This window comes from Teleopsis dalmanni, chromosome 2 (genome assembly GCF_002237135.1).
Source record: "Teleopsis dalmanni isolate 2A chromosome 2, ASM223713v2, whole genome shotgun sequence".
NCBI classification, from domain to species: Eukaryota; Metazoa; Arthropoda; class Insecta; order Diptera; family Diopsidae; genus Teleopsis; species Teleopsis dalmanni.
In genome coordinates this window covers 103,089,286-103,106,637 of record NC_051847.1, presented here as the reverse complement: position 1 = coordinate 103,106,637, position 17,352 = coordinate 103,089,286, and the positions used below count along the sequence as shown (strand labels likewise).

Below are 17,352 nucleotides of genomic sequence, written 5' to 3'. Positions count from 1 at the left end.
CAATTTTACAAATTACTAAAAATATGATTAGACTCAATGCCTAGGTAACACAAATATGTACATATATATAATATTTTATCGGTTTACTAAATTAACAAACACTTTAATGTCTTTTCGTTCTTCGTTGCTTCGTTATTGTCATTGTCACTGAAATTCACTAATATTATAATTTGTTAAATACATTGCTTTGAAAGCAACAACAAATTGATAATCGAAAATCATTCTGGCGTCTGCGTAAGTTGATCGTCTGAAAATACAAAATAAGCAACAAATAAAAGCATCAAGTCGTAAGCGAAAAAATAAATATTTAGTAAACAAAACAAAGCCGTAGACAAATATAATGGGTTGCCATATTTTTAATTTGGTTTATACATATATTAATTATATATTTTAAGAAATTAAAAGTCTAGAATAGCACAACATTAAAAATTCAATTAGTAAATAAAAATCCACAAAATATAACACAGACTGGGGTTTATTAAATGAATTAATTATTACTTCAGTTTGATTCACAATGGTCGCATTTCCAAATTAATTTTCATATGATTATCATGTTATTTTAAAGTTTAAACAGAAATTTTCTCCTTGAAAAAATGTATGAAAATATAAAAGTTTATGCTTAAATCTTACCAAAGTCTACCCAGTGTAGACCCTGAGTTACCGTAACAACATTGTTATTTATGTTCCACAACATAATGCAGTGCTTCATTTGTTTATATTTTAAGGGTTATCTGGAAGAATATTGAGAATTAATGTGTTCAAAAATTAAACGTAAATTTTCATTAACAATTTCGTCGTGCGATATTAGTTAGTAATAATACTAATATCTCGTTAGTTACGGGTTGTCTATGTATGTTTTATATCAATTCATCGATGTAGGTTTAGTATCATTTACTGCTTAATTTCATTATTGTTGTAAGCTGCAGTTTAACTGTAGTCCATAACCGCATAGCAGGCACACTGTGATAGTTTCGAAAAACTTTAAAGTGTTTAAAGTGTACAAAAGTTATTTAAAAAACTAACACCAATAAAAAAAACAAAATTTGTCGTCATAACTACATCTAAAGGACTTTCTGCTCAAATAGATATTACTTGATTTTTAACAATTGGTAAATCTTTTCGGTGAGTTACTACCGTTAGTTAACTGGAGGGAAAAATGTTATCTTTTTTTGCTTTGCTTACTTACTTATTTCTTGGCTTATTAATCACTTTATTGGCCAACATATGCCCATTTGACGCTTCGTCTGTTAATTAAACTAGCTTCTATAAGCTCTTATTATTTCTTGAAAACTAATGATAAGAAGTATTGAAAAATATTGAAATATAGGATTAGACGTTTCATTGATATTTAATGATATATTTAAAAGTGTTGAATATCTGCACTCCTTAAAGTCGTTAATGCGTTGGTTGAAAGCACCTTTATTCCAACTGGCTGATTAAGAAAATAACTTAAGGATGATACTCCATAAGTTAAGATTGTGTGCAATATAGGGTATTTCATATCTAACACATGCAAATATGCTCTTCATTAATACATACCGGCATTGTCTGCCAACAAATATTTATCGACTTATTCAAGGTATGATGATGATGGAAATGCTTAACAATATTAAAGGATAAACACATCGTAGATTTCAAATTACACCGAACTGCTTTCTTAGTGGTTTAAAATAATTGAATACTCATATTTATATATTTTATACTCTTTTTTTTTAATATTCAGTCATCCTTCAATACAGTAGATTAGAAGGTACCTCTATATACATACCATGAACCTGATTTAAAAAAATGTAAACAACCCCGACTCATAATGATTTATCACAATTCTGTACGTTATTAGTTTCTAATTTGTTTTTATTTTGTTGCAGTAACGTTACAACTTCCAAAAATTTTTAGTGGTGTATTTATATTTGTCATAGATTATTGTATTTTTAATCATATAAGCAACATTTATATTTTTATGCACTATTTTCAATTTCACTTCTTATTACATTCTTAAGCCCTTTTGGAAACGTTCTTTTATAGCTCCATGAAGTCTTTAAGGTTAAGGCGTTAATTATCACAAATGATAATATCATCAACATCTGCTTTTATCAAGGAAACTGTTCATTATATTATGATTTATAAAAAAATTCATATATCCACTTCTTGTTTTATCAGTGTATGAGATATCTTTTTATAGTACTATTGTACTTTTTGTAGACTCAAACTTCAATATCTTTTTTTCTAGTGGCATTTTCAGAGGGAGCATCAGTAGAGATATTTGTCACAAAAGTAACTTTTAGTTTAGGATCAAAAAATGTGCTTAAAGCTTTTCAAAATAATAGTGATATGAATATTGGTTTTTACGTTAACATATTTATACACAGATTGATGTATACTTAAATGAAACTTCCACTAATTTTATTGTAATCAATTTGATGAACTTCAATAAAACATCGCGTAAGCATATTAATCACGAAATATAATAATCCAGCTTTAGCACAATCCTGGCTACCACACTGAATAGCGCGAATATGTGGCAATAAAAATTCAAGTACAACTTTTGACAATTCTGCTATTCTGATAATCAAATAATATGTTAATTTATTGAAATATGAATTAAATAATTTAATTTATATTGATAAATATCGACTTCAAATTGACATATGAACCTACCATGTATTTTCATTATTTACTAGGTTTTGACTTTGTTCTTATTCACTAAGTTTTGACTTGGTTCTTAAGACTATAGTATTTTTATATGATATGTCTAAGAAAAACTAATAAAGTTCGGGAGCATCAGTTTTAGTATGTATCGCCTAACTGGTTGTGTTTTAGTTACAAAAGAATATACCAATTTTCAACCTCTTTACTATCTGAATTCTTTACAATGTTTCAAAGTAGCTTACATTATGTTGTACTTTCTATAAACACACATTTTTGTCTCTCAAAGTATTTTCTACATACTGTTGATTGAAGTTTTCGATTCATGAATATTTGTGTCTAGTATTTGTAAAGGCCATATTGGGATGTGCAATGACATTTAAATGATTTATTCATTAACTATTGATTAAACTAAGTGTATAGTTTTCATTTATTGAGAGTTATCCTTATACTTCTCCGACATCAAAATAAACCACAACTGTGCGAATATCAACATTGAAATTAATTACATACAAAAATTGTATAAATCAGTCTATGTGTTTGTTTGAGAAAACGTCAAAACTAAGAGATTTATTTTTATAACAATCTCTTGAAATACTATTGACTTCCTAAAGAATCTAAGAATTAATCATTTAAAAATATATTTTTATATAAACAGTATATTTTTACAATGGAAAATAAAAGACGAGAAATTAGTGTTGGTAAGCGACAAATAACTGTTAAATTTTGGAAAGATGTCATAAGCCAACGAAAAATTGCTGAAGATACTGGTCGTCTAAATTTTTTTGTCCAGAAAGTTATAAATAACTTCCAGGAGACGGGCAATTACGTTTCTAAACCTTGCACTGGTCAGATAGAGAAAGACTTTGCATAATCAACCAAATGAAAGTAAATCCAAGAGTAACAGTCTTCAAACTATCTGAACATATTACCGAAATACTTGAAAAAAAAATGTCCTGTGTACGGAAAATTTTAAAGAAAAGCAAGTATTATACCCGGGTTGCAAGAAAAAAGTCATACAAATCAAGATATAATATAATAAAATGATTAAGATTTGCAAGAAAGCATGTAAATAAACCTATGAAGTTCCGAAAATGAGTTATTTTCTCCGATGAGAGTTAATTTTGTTTATTTGGAATCAAAGGTAGAAAACTTGTATGGAGAAACTCATGTACAGCTTATAATAAACAAAACTTAATTTCAACGGTGAAACATGGTGGTGGAGGCATAATGGTTTGGGGGTGAATAGCAAGTAATGTTGCCGGTAAACTTGAATTTATACAAGATACAATGGATAAATATGGGAATCTAAATATACTAAAAACATATTTGAAAGAAAATGGTAGAATGTTAGATCGTGAGTCAGCAGCACAGCGACTCTAAGCATACAATAACGATCGTACTCCCGGGCAAAATCAAATACTGCCAGAATCACCAGACCTTAGTCCCATCAAACATATGTGGGCTTATTTGGAAAATAAGATTCACCAGCACACGATTTCCAGCAAGGATATGTCAAGAAACATCATCAAGGAAGAATGGCTAAAAATAAACGTATAGGACACTGCAAAGCTGATATCGTCTATGCAAAGACGTCTAAAAGAGGTTACTAAACGCAGAAGTTATCCCACAGGCTATTAAATTGTAAATTTTTGTGAATTTTAATTTAAATATTAAGAAGTGACCGCAGACTTTTTTGCTTTGGTAATTGTTGCTTTTGCATATAATTGTGTTTAATTATTTTTTTAAAAATAACTGTTAATTTTTAATATTGGAAGTTTATTGTGGTTTCTTTGGTTAAAATAAATCAGAACACAAAAATTAATTTGAGTAAAAATTAAAAAAGTTTTGCGAAATTTAAGAAGAATTTTGTGGGTGACTACAGACTTTTTCTTCTATGTGTATATATGAGTGTTGTTTTAAACATGAGTAATATAAATATATACGTATTGTTTTAAATATGAGTAATGTGAATACTTTGTCCATGTTAATAATTATAATATGTTGGATAACAATCATCTACGCATATCTTGTCGAATTAATTCGAATACGTTTGGAGCTAATAAACCGTTTTCAACTTCAGTTATAGAATGTCAGAGTTCTTTGAACTTGAAGCACTTGGGTTGAAGAGTAGTTGTGCATATCACTGCATATCCAGGCCATCTACCTGGATCTTTTTTTGCTGGAAATTAAACTTAATTTTATCATACTCGTACTTTAATTTTATTCGTGCATACGTTTTTATTGCACATAATTACAACTTTTTTGTTGCACATAATTACAACTTTTTAATTTCGATTATTACATATCAGACATTTTCAACGCATTTTTAAAAAATAATATTTTTTCAAAGTTCACTTTACTAATACATTAAATAAAAAATTTATTTAAAAAGTTAAATCTTTCCGATTTGCTCTCTGAGAACATTTGTTTATTTTGTGTGGTTATTTTTTGCATCTTCTTTCTAAAAATCTTTCCAAAAATCTACAAGTTGCTCTAAACTGACATTGTGTGAAATGAGCTTTGTTAAGTTTCTCTAATATATAGAATTCGTATTTATTCAAAATTAATGTAATAAGTTTCTATAACATATGGATTTCGTATTTATTTAAAATTATAATGTGAATAAAATGGTTTTTATTATAAAGGCGGAATATTGTATTGCACCACACATTTTTTGTGCAGGCAGTTGAGTAATTTGTCGCTCGTGTTAATATTGTATTGATTTGAAAATGACTGCAAAGTCTGACCGGATCCGGAAGTGGTTTATATGATTCTGTTTTGTACATTTCGATATCAAATGTGCACCTCGCTGTGATCGGTCAGCCCATAAAATTTTGCAATAAGCGTTCCAAGACTCACACGCACCTTTTAGAAGATAGCTGAAGTATTAAACATCAATCATATGATGGTTTAGAATCAATCATTTGCAAAAAGCAGGTTAAGCGAAGACGCTCAATATTTAAGTTTCTCATAAAATTCGATTGACCAAATTAAAATCAGTAGAACTTCGCTAAAACGCAACGAATTTAAATTAATAGATTCAAAAGCTGGTGACCCCCACAAACAACTTTAAAGCTTGGATTGCCGGCAAACAAGGTTATGTTAAGTGTTGTGTGGTATTGACAAAAATGATTTATTTAGTCCTCACCACCGGCTCACAACTCGACCGCTTTTACAAAAAGTAAGGGAAAACGACTGGAATTGGCCAACAGAAAAAGACTTGTGTTCCACAATGACAATGCCAGGCCATACCCATCTTTGATGACTTAGAACAAATTGAGTCGGAACCTTGGATCATATGACTAACATTTGTTTCAGTCTCTGTAAAACTCTCTTAATAGTGAAAATTTAGTCGACTAGATATTGATAAAATTATTGGATATTTTTTATACTAGTCAATATTATCAAAAATCCCTCCTATGTTATTTTGTAGATCGAAGTGCTATGTATGAATGCTAATGAGTAAAGTTTACTAATTTTGTGGTTTTTATATAATTGTCAGCTATGAAAATTTTTTTATACAAAGAATATAGTAACTGATCTAAACATTTTTGGAGTAATCCTTTGAAAATACCATCTACTGATGATTTTAGTGGTTCAAAATTATCAATTCCTCAATATATGCCATTTTATTGATAAAAATTAAATCATCCTCTTACCGTTCTACTGATAATAGTATTTTCTGTATACTATAAACGAATAGTATATGTGCGTTTTAAGTTCTAATGTAAGTGCTACTTATCAGTCACACCCTGGAATTGGAAGTGACTCAACGTATGTTAGCTTGCAAAATCTATTTCCCTAGGGTTGCTTAGAACTCTATTACTGGTTAACTTTCAATGTCAATAATATTAAATTTAGAAAAACCACGCATTCGTGCGTATTATATATTGTCAAAAGTTTCAAATTTCCAATTTATTACTTATAATAAACTTAAGAAGGTTCTAACCTTGATTAGTTTTTATGGTGATTTTTTATTTATCATAGCACTTCATCATTTTGTAGATTGTTGGTATAGGTTTCATTCTCTGGTAGGTATTTTGATAGCAAAACCAAATTTCGTGGATTTTCATTAATGTCGATCGAGACTTTCGCCGGTATTAGATCTCCAGAGACAAAAAGTTATATCGTTTTTCAACAACTTGCACCCTCTTATATATTGTTTTTGCAACGCGGACTTCTCGCAAGGTGACAGTGGTTCATCTTCCTCAGAGCACCGTGACAAGGAAGTTCTATCGGACTCATATAGGTCACTGTTTAGCTTTGGCGCCGTTAAGTCGACCACAATTGTCAGCAGTTCACTGTTTTTATGTCCTTGATGTTTAATTTAATCCAGAGATAAGTGTTAATTCTCATTCTGAACGGTTATTACTTTCGGGATATAGTTACCTAAGCACGATGTCAGTTTAGTTTCTATGTTTTATGTTCCCATATAACGCTTTTTTTGCAGCATAATCGATCAGTATAAGGCTAGGTCCAAAGTGAAAAACGTCAAATTCCATCATTTGAACATTTCTTCGAGCAGTAGCGCTTTAATTAATTTTTGCTTTTCTTCTGTGAGTATAACTAAAGGGTGGGATTTTGGTATAAGAGCTAAACTAAGACCTTTAACAATGCTAGTATAGCTTGCGTTAGTTTTTCTATAACTGAACTCGGTTTTGGTGCAGTTTTATGTACTTAAAATTATAATGTATTGCGCACTGTACGTTTTGTTTTTGTTTTTTTTTTTTTCATTGGCTTTGTTTCGTAGATCTAAATATTTTCCAATATTTAGATTAAAGATGTCTGCAGTTGCATCCCTTTATTTGTGAAAACATTATTTTCTATCTGTTTGACGGATCTTTGTTCAGCAGTAAGCAATTAGTGATATTACTATTTACTAGATTAATCAACTTATACGAAGTATGACTATTAGCAAATTTGTTTGAAGTTTTTGTTTGTGTTTTTTTCATATGTAGTTCTACGAGTGTTGAAAAAGTGCTCTGCCTATTATTGCAGGATCGCCTCCAATAGTAAGGCAATTCCGCAGTGATGCTGAAACAGGTATCAATGGACAGGTATCAATTCAGTGTGATGCTAGAATACAATCTAATAGCCCTTACTTTAAACAAGTTTGATAGACACGTGATTAGAGGATTGCAGGAAAGAGGGGATGATGGTAGGAATGCTGATAGAGCTTAGTTTGTTACAATATGGGTGATTCTAAAAAAATGAAATAATACACCAGGTGTAATCTTTTCCGATTCGTTGATATAGACTGTGGTGTCATTGGAAACTAAGCAGCCGCAGCCGTTAAGATTTTTACTATGTGAAGAAATAATATACAACGAACTAGTGTTTTTTTTTTTTAATTTCACCAATTTTTAATTTGGAAAAGTGTTTATAAATTTTATAAATATTTTTTCTACACAAATCAATCCCTGTAACAATTCCTTGCTTATTTTACACACGGAAGAGTTTTAAACTTACTCTCTCTTATCTAAACGTGTGTTTTGTGATTTATAATATATATGTGAATATTTTTGTAAAGTTTTTTCATTTCCGTCTTCCTGCCATAATAATTAAGGTCTTGACTCTGGAAATAATTTTCCGAAATATCTTTTCACTTGTCAAAATGTTTTTAGTAAATAAATGTTTTTAATATTAGAGGTATAATGTAAAAAATATCGTTCATCGTATTTTTTGTTCTAATTGCAAAAAAAGGAAAAAATTTTTCCTATTTTTGCGAAACACGTCACTATACACTATTTTTTCTTCAAACAATATATTTTAAATCATCGAAAAGTTTTTAAAGTCTAATTTATGCACCGATTGTTTGGATAAAAATTATAGTAGTCAATAAATAATAATGTAATAATTAATAATAAATTAATAACAAATTAATAGTAGTTGCCTAATACATGTATCTTAACATAAGAAGACTATCAAAATGTTTTTAGGAATACCTTGTTTTTATATTTTATTTTATATAATGAAGAAGACCTAATTATTTGAATTTAAACTTTGCATAATCTTACTATATAAACATATAATATAACATATTATTCATTTATTTTCAGCTAAAACTATATCGATTATTTGCACACTCATACCATAAATCTCTGTTACTCGAATTTACTGCCGAAATAGATTTTCTTAAGTGTGCCATCGCGATGGCTGCTCCAGCAGCCTGTACGCGTTTCTCAGATAATTATGAAATTAAAGAGGAGCTCGGAAAGTAAGATATTATATGATCAAATAAAATTGGTGTTCAAAAATAGAAAATAACACTTTTAACTAAAAAGATTCCGTGTTACAAATTATGTCATTGTAATCATTTGCTTTGTTATGATTTTACTAAACTAATATTTAAATTACAGGGGAGCTTTCTCGATAGTAAAAAGATGTGTTCAAAAGTCAACAGGTTTTGAGTTTGCAGCAAAAATAATAAATACTAAAAAATTAACAGCGCGAGGTAAAATAATGTATTGATCTTTAAAAAAAAAAAAATTAATTTATCTATCAGATTTTCAGAAATTAGAAAGAGAAGCCAGGATTTGTCGAAAATTGCATCATCCAAATATAGGTAAAAACTAAAATTCAATAGATAATTTTTTTATATATTATATATTATAGCAACTAATCTTTAAGATCAAATTATACAATTGTTTTATATTACGTATGTATATGATACTTTACACATATAAGCTTTTATTAGCTTTTATTTAGAAATCTCTATGTATATCAGTGGTTCAAACATACCACGATGCTTTAATCGTATGAAATCATACTTATGAATTTATAAAATTATGTTATTAAAAAAAATTGGCCAATTCATTCTCTTTTGGCCTATTTAATTTTATTGCTTTGAAATGATCGTAAAATTATTAAGTTATTGGGCTAACATTTTTTGTCTGAAATCAGCTCCTTGGGTGTGATGGAGTTCGATTCGGACTGAAGACGATGTGCATATGATGCGTTACATCTCTACTTTTTCTACTAGTGTGTCCAAATGAAGTTTACGGAGAAGTGTCTAAGAAATATACCATAAGTTGTCTTATTATACAAAAAACTTTTTACTGAAAACGTTGAATCATCGCAATGTTAAATTTGGCTGAGTCCCATAATTGGATCAATAAACCAAGTTTATTATAAACCAAACCAAGGGTTTTAGAATTTATTTATAAACAAGAATTTTTTAGCAAATGGAAAGTTTTGAATGTATCATAAATTCTACTTCAAAGGCAAATATGAGAATCGGTTAGTTGACTTGCACAGCTGGGTAAGTTAATGATATCCCATGTCTGGTTGTTCTTTAAAAGCCTTTCTAATAATATGATGAAATTTCGGAACCTTTCATTGTTAAGATCAAACAGTATCTGTCTTTTGTTTGGCTTAAGTACTTTATTTCGAAATCTTTGAATTATATTTTTGTTAGTCTGATTAGTCTGACAGCACCGCCACACCATATAAAATGATGAGCTGTTAAGCGATGAGTAGTTTGTCACAAGTCAGCACAATTTTAGTAATTCAAATCTTGCATTTTGTTTTTTAATTTTGATGTGTTCCTCACAACGTAATTTTATGTCCAGTGTCATACCAATATATTTTGTGGGATTTGCATAGAATATATTTAAACTGTCTATGTACAATGGGAAATGTTGTACTGATAAATTCTACATGTACATATTTACTACTGTTGTGTTTTAAACGGCATTTCTTAGTCCGAACTTTGTTAAAAATTGTTAAAAGATGCTTTTTGGTAGATCTTTTCAATGTTTTTCCAAATTACAGAGGTGTCGTGCCAAAAGCTACGGTTGCGGTTTTGCAACTTTGCTGTGAATGAAAATTAAATTGCAAGTTTAAATTAATTACAGTAATGGTTCCGGGATGCCATCTTGTTGTCCACCGATTAAAATTTTTCTTTGATAGAATAATTTTAATAAAAAAGAGTGTCTTTTAGGCTATGAATCATGTCACACCTGTGTGACAATTCATAAAACAAATTGGAGGGAATTGTTTTAATTTCCTCTATTTACTATTGCGTTGAACTTTTTGATTAGGAGTTTTTCAAACACTTTTTACATAATTGGTGAAAACGGAACTGATATATGGTATAGGATCGTTTACACCTATATATCATTTAAGAATTATGACTTTAGCAGTTTTGCAATAAATCAACACTTAACAAAGTTTGAAAATTTGAATGATTATTTTTGACTTAATAACACAAAGAAACTTTTTCGAAATATGGATCTAAAATAAAAGAGAATAACTATTACGACCGCATAATATATCTATGCCTAAACCTCTAATAGCAATCTATTAGTATGTTAGGTCTTGTAATAATAAAATTTTCTAGTGAATAAAAGAACACACATATATCACTTTTTCTTCTAAATATTTTAAAATGTTATTTTAAATAAAGGTGCATAGTTTTGTACATGATTGTATATGTGAACACGTATTGGCATCTATTGTAGTGTGGTTTTTGGCTTAGAATAGACAACAAAATTTTAAAATTCATCGCGTGTGGTTGCATATTTTTGTTGCTTAAACATTGCAACTAAGTGTTAAAAATTTTAACCCAAAAATCCCAAAAAACTGTGGGCTGACAGACTCTGTTTGGCCTTCTTTGGACCACGTTCGCCCCTAGCAACCCACTGTTTCGATTGTTCCTTGGTCTCTGGCGTGTTGTGATGGATCCATGTTTTGTCCACAGTAACAAAACGGCGCAAAAATTCGTTCGGATTACGGCTGAACATCGCTAAACACTTTTTTGAAGTGGTCACACGATTGCGCTTCTGTCGAGTGTGTGTAATCGCGGCACCCATCTCGCGGAGAGTTTTTTCATGTCCAAATATTCGTGTAAAATATGATGTTCCCGTTCAGTTGAGATACCTACAGCATGAACCAACTTACATACTTTCATTCTCCGATCATCCAATATCATTTCATGGATTTTTTCGACGATTTCCGGAGAGATCACTTCTTTTGGGCGACCTGAACGTTCGGTGTCACTAGTGCTGGTAAACCACTCCTTAACCATTGAAATTGATGGTGTCGAGTTTCCGTAGTATTTATCAAGTCTTTCCTTAGTTTCAGTGATGGATTTTTTGCGAAAAAAGTAGTGTTTAATCAGCACACGAAATTCACTTTTTTCCATTTCCGTAAAAATTCACGAGGTTGTCTGCTTTGAACGGCTATCAAACACCAACTGAAGCTTATCTCTAGAAGGAAGGAAGTTATTTAAAGTCATACAAAACATAAACTAAACTGTCCACCGGGTGTTGACTGCTTATAATACTTGTGCTCTTATTCATTTCAATTGGCTAAAAAAATAAATGGTTAATAATCTCCTACGAATTGCTTACGGACGGTCAAACGGTGAATAAGGAGTATTAATTTGCCGTTATGCGTTGTTTGCGTGAGGCCATTCGCAAAAAGAAGCCAAATTTATGGAAGGAAAACTCATGGATTTTACACCACGATAACGCACCGGCTCACACAGCGTTGGTAGTGTCGCAGTTTTTGGCCAAAAACTCCACCAATACACCAATATCATCAACCAAGCACCGTACTCTCCAGATATGGTTCCGTGTGACTTTTTCCTCTTCCCCCGACTCAAATTGCCATTGCGAGGACAAAAGACGCGTTTTGAGACCATAAAGGCCATAAAAGAGAATTCGCTGCGTAAACTGAAGGCCATACCTTTGGCGGCCTATAAAAATTTTATGGAAAATTGAATCAAGTGTTGGCATGCATGTATTGCCGCAGGAGTAGAGTCCTTTGAAGGCGATAATAAAGAGGAATAATAAAAATTAAAATTTTGGGTTTTTTTTAACTTCTCGTTCTTTTTGATCAAATGGTAGCGAAGCCGCTGAATTTTTATGCGCTTAGCTATGTCAATGTCACGGCACAGCTCATACAGGTCATCGTTCCATCTAATTCGATACTCGTTACCAACGTATAAGGGACTATAAATCTTCCGAAGAATTTATCTTTCAAATGGTCCTAACGTCTTCTCATCACAGTTGATGATTGTCCAAGCTTCTGCACCATACAGCAGGACGATTATGATAAGAGACTTCTAGAGCGTAATTTTCGGTTGTCAAGAGAGAGCTTTATTTCTCAATTGTTTACTTAGCTCAAAATAACACCTATTGCCAGTGTGATTTTTTGTTGAATTTCTAAGCTGACGTCATTCAGGTATTCAAGCCAATGATATCAATATCATCAGCATATGCAAGCGGCATTACACTTTTGGATTATTCGAATTATCGTTTCCAACAAGAAATTACTTTATCTGAAACCTCGTTTGGTGCCAAACGGCTTGGAGATTCCTCCCGACCCTAATGGAGTTGGTGGTGTTAATTAACATCATTTTATATAGCCGAGTAAGTTTTGCTGGGATATCAAACATAGCGGTATACAGACTGTTTCTAGTCGTAGTGTCATAAGCTGCTTTGAAATCGACAAAAAGGAGATATGTGTTGATTTGTTTTTCTTGGACCTTCTTCAGGATTTCAGGCACTATGAATACCTCGTTTAGGGTCGATTTGCCTGGTCTGAAGCCACATTGATAAGGATAATCAATTAATTGACGATTGGCTTTAATCTTTCATATAGTACATTTGACAGAACCTTATATACAATATTTAAAAAACTGATACCACAATAGTTAGCACAGTTTGCATGATCACCTTTTTTGTGAATTGGACAAAGCACACTTAAATTCGACCATATGTTGCGAATTAGTTGTGGCATACATTTTAATAGCTCTTCTCCACCAGCATTATAGCTGTTTTAACTTTATTATTATCGAGAGGTGGGACGAATATTTCATTATCAACGAATGTAAATTCGGGATCATCTTCGCTTGCAGTCACATCACCTTTACCGCGATATAGTAGGTCCGAAAAGTAATCCCTCTAAATGTTAAGCATGCTTTGGATATCTATCACCATATTGCCATTTTGATCTTTGCAGAAAAATTACTCCGGGTTTATAACCATTTGTCAGGCTTTTGATTTTTGATAGAATTTTCTAGCCATATACCTATTGCACAGCTTCTGAAGCTCTTCGTAATCACGTCTTTCTGCTTCTTTATTTTTTCACCTGAAAAAGTTCCTCCCTTCTTTTTTGCATGGTGGCTTGATATTCTGCAGCTTTCTCTGTGTTGGCGTCACGACAACCTTGGCCGTACCATTCTTTTCTTTCTCTACGATGATAGCTATCACTTCGCAGGTGGTACGCATGAGTGGAAGATGTGGTTCCATTCTGCACATATATCGGCGTCTTCAGAGTAGCGAAGTCATTAGCTGTCTGTTATGATTGCAGCTTTTCGACATCTAGCTTTCACAGTGCTTATTCACGTACTTCTTTCATCGCACATAAACGCGTGCGGGTCTTGGCAGCAACAAGATAATAATCCGAGTCCTATGTTGGCTCCTCGGATAGTATGTTCATCCAAGACACTGGAAGCATGCCTTCCGTTTATCACAACGTGATGAATTTGAGATCTTGATTTTCTGATCAGGTGACAGCCATGTTGTCTTATGTATGTTGAAATGCTGGAATCTGGTACTACTAACCACGCGGCGAAATTAATAAACCTTCTTCCATTATCAGAAGTTTTTGTATGAAGGCTAAACTTTCCAACAGTAGCATCAAAGATACCTTTCTTACCTACCTTTGTGTTGAAGTCTTTATATACTTGTTCAAGCTGTTCATAGTAAGTTTCCTAGGTGTAGTCATCTTTATCTTCTATCGGGGCATGTGTCCAAATTAGGTTGATGTGGAAAAAATTTTGTTTAATACGGGTTTTAGCGGGCCTTTCGTTTATAGGTGCGGAGATTGTGACCAAATTTCTCAACCTTCGGCTTACCGCAAATCCGACTCTGATTTTGTGCTTTGTTGCATGGCAGCTGTAGTAGCTGTCACAATGTTCTTGTTTAGAACACCCTTGTCCCGTCCATCGCATTTCCCGGAGGGCGGTAATGTCAGCCTTTTATTTCTTGAGGACATTAACCAGCTGTATAAATGTACCTTCTCTGTAAAGAGTTTGAACATTCCAGATGCATATTTTTAAATTATGTTCTTTAAGACGTTTGTGATTATCGTTATCAGTAAATCGTTTCCTTATCCAAAGCTGATTCTTCGTTTTCATTGGAGTTGTATTTTTATATGGTGGGTTCCATGCCTGACGCATAACCTCTTCGAGGCGGATTTCGCTGAACACATTAGTTCACTACGCATGAATGATTGTAGCTATCCAGATGGGGTCACGTGGAGGCTATGTGTTAACAGTGACTTGGAGAGAACAGTGACAAGGACCGCGATGGCATTTACCAAATTAAATGTAATCAGACACTTTACCTTTTATGTTCACTCTATACTATTTATTAAGTATAATTATCTAATAAGGTCTTGGATTAATAAAAATATAATAATAATAAATGTAGTGAAAAGAAATCCATTATTTTTGCATGAAATTGAAGATTTATTTACCATAGTTAGAATAGTCCGATTTAGGCCAAATAAATATCGTTTTATTCGATAACTTGTTGCCATTTTGAAGGTAATTTCATTATACCTTTCTCATAGAAATCCTCATCTCTTTTGATGAAAATTTGAGACAGTTGGTGTTCACAAACTTCTCTTCAAGCGAATTTTTCATCAGAAAAAATGTTCGCCATGAATAGAAATAGATGGTAATCATTTGGTGCTAGGTCTGGACTATAAGATAGCTGCATAAGAAGTTCCCAACCAACTTCAACCTTGGTTGAAGTGTTGTCCTGATGGAACACAATTCCTCTCCTATTGGACAAAGATGGCAGTTTCTGGGCGATTGCTTCCTTCAGACAATTAAATTGTTGACAGTACGTGTACAGTTTCGAATTAAGACTTTTGCCGTAGGAGAGCAGGTCATAGTAGATGATTCCCTGCCAATCCCTCCAAACACACAGCGAAACCTTCCTGACCATCAGTTCTGCCTTGACCACCATTTCAGCCGGGTCACCGCAGTTCGACTACTACTGTTTTCGGTCCATGAAGTTCATGTAAATTCGTCACAAGTTTTTTAGTACGAAATCCTAGCTTTCTCACTCCATTTGGCGTAGCCCGAATGGATTTATTTAACTCGGGGTACAGATACCAGATAAAGCCATCTATTGGAAAAATAATGGATTTCTTTTTACTACACCTAACACATATATTATTTTATATATATTACTTAAAATTAATGTGTTTCGTTACAATTTATGTTCCTTATTATAGTTCTATATAACTGTCTGCTTTTTCTATTTCAGTACGACTCCATGATAGCATACAAGAAGAAAATTATCATTACTTGGTTTTCGATCTGTAAGTAATTAAAATTTTGATATATTTATTAAAAAAATTAATTGTTAGCAATGAATATTAAACAATATATTACTAAGGACTTGGATAATATTACATATAAAATGACTTGACTACTGTTTATTGAGATTCATACTTCATCCTTTTACCTGTATACAATAATTTCCTGTATATCTGAGTACAGGAGCACCCAGCAACCATAAAGAAAAGAATATATACACATAATAAACCTATATGTGACAATTAGAATAGAAATTTTTTTAATATAGTTTTTAACTCTTAATTAAATTGCATACTCACCAAAAACTGAAATAGAAAACGTGTGTTGATTTTTGAAAATATCATGAATTTGTACAGATTTCTTTAAAGAAGAGAACAATGAGCTAATGGCTTTAAATACGAATTTAACGAATTTGATAAAGGCAATTTGTCAACATAACAATTTTAACTTGTTCATCCGTTTAAATATTTAAATTAATTATTGATTTCTATACTTGTTAGCCTCGGTATTTTTATTTTTTAGTTGTCGGAATTTCTCCATAACAATTTAAATAAGAGATCTTCACTGCTTTAATTACTCGTTACATTTGCTATGGGTGTCCTCTTCTTTTTTTATTATTTTTTTTTTCTTGGGAGTCCTAACGGATACCAGAATTTCATTAAATTAATTGCTTGCTGCCGAATCAAAATTTATGGTTTTATTCTAATTGTCACCTCTAAGTTAATTCTGTATATTCTGTATATATAAAAAGCTTAAAAAAAAAGACAAATAATAATTTAAATCGATAAACTATTAAAAATTAAAAGCATATACAAATTCCAAATTCCAAATACCATTGCAATTGCAGTGTTACTGGTGGTGAGCTATTTGAAGATATTGTTGCTCGCGAATTCTATTCAGAAGCGGATGCATCACATTGTATTCAACAAATATTGGAATCAGTTAATCACTGCCACCAAAATGGTGTGGTGCATCGTGATCTGAAACCTGAGAATTTACTCTTAGCAAGTAAGGCAAAGGGTGCAGCTGTGAAACTCGCTGACTTTGGTTTAGCCATTGAAGTTCAGGGAGATCATCAAGCATGGTTTGGATTTGCTGGAACACCAGGTTATCTGTCACCAGAAGTTTTGAAAAAAGAGCCATATGGGAAATCTGTAGATATATGGGCATGTGGTAAAGACGTAAAATGTATGCTACGTTTTTAATTACTATATCAACTGTTTCTTTTTGTAGGTGTTATTCTGTATATTTTACTTGTTGGATATCCACCTTTTTGGGATGAAGACCAGCATCGATTATACTCACAGATAAAAGCTGGCGCTTATGATGTGTGTCAATTATTTTTTTAAATAAATATATAA

The 17,352-nt window shown here is 31.8% G+C and overlaps 1 protein-coding gene across 12 annotated transcripts in view; it reads left to right on the top strand.

The window, feature by feature from the left end:
* Nucleotides 1-272: 272 nt before the first annotated feature.
* Nucleotides 273-17,352, top strand: part of LOC119680779 (calcium/calmodulin-dependent protein kinase type II alpha chain) — a 50,191-nt gene continuing 33,111 nt past the window's right edge. For 4 of the 12 annotated variants that reach the window (XM_038093753.1, XM_038093752.1, XM_038093751.1 and 1 more), the window contains exons 1-7: nucleotides 811-875; nucleotides 8,709-8,866; nucleotides 9,009-9,103; nucleotides 9,155-9,214; nucleotides 15,939-15,993; nucleotides 16,839-17,164; nucleotides 17,225-17,319. In XM_038093753.1, the coding sequence (XP_037949681.1) occupies nucleotides 849-875; nucleotides 8,709-8,866; nucleotides 9,009-9,103; nucleotides 9,155-9,214; nucleotides 15,939-15,993; nucleotides 16,839-17,164; nucleotides 17,225-17,319 (816 nt within the window). In that variant the 5' untranslated portion in view covers nucleotides 811-848. Of the gene's footprint in view, nucleotides 288-715; nucleotides 772-800; nucleotides 1,123-8,708; nucleotides 8,867-9,008; nucleotides 9,104-9,154; nucleotides 9,215-15,938; nucleotides 15,994-16,838; nucleotides 17,165-17,224; nucleotides 17,320-17,352 lie in introns of those variants that run through there. The other 8 variants (XM_038093761.1, XM_038093755.1, XM_038093754.1 and 5 more) reach the window with 6 other exon arrangements.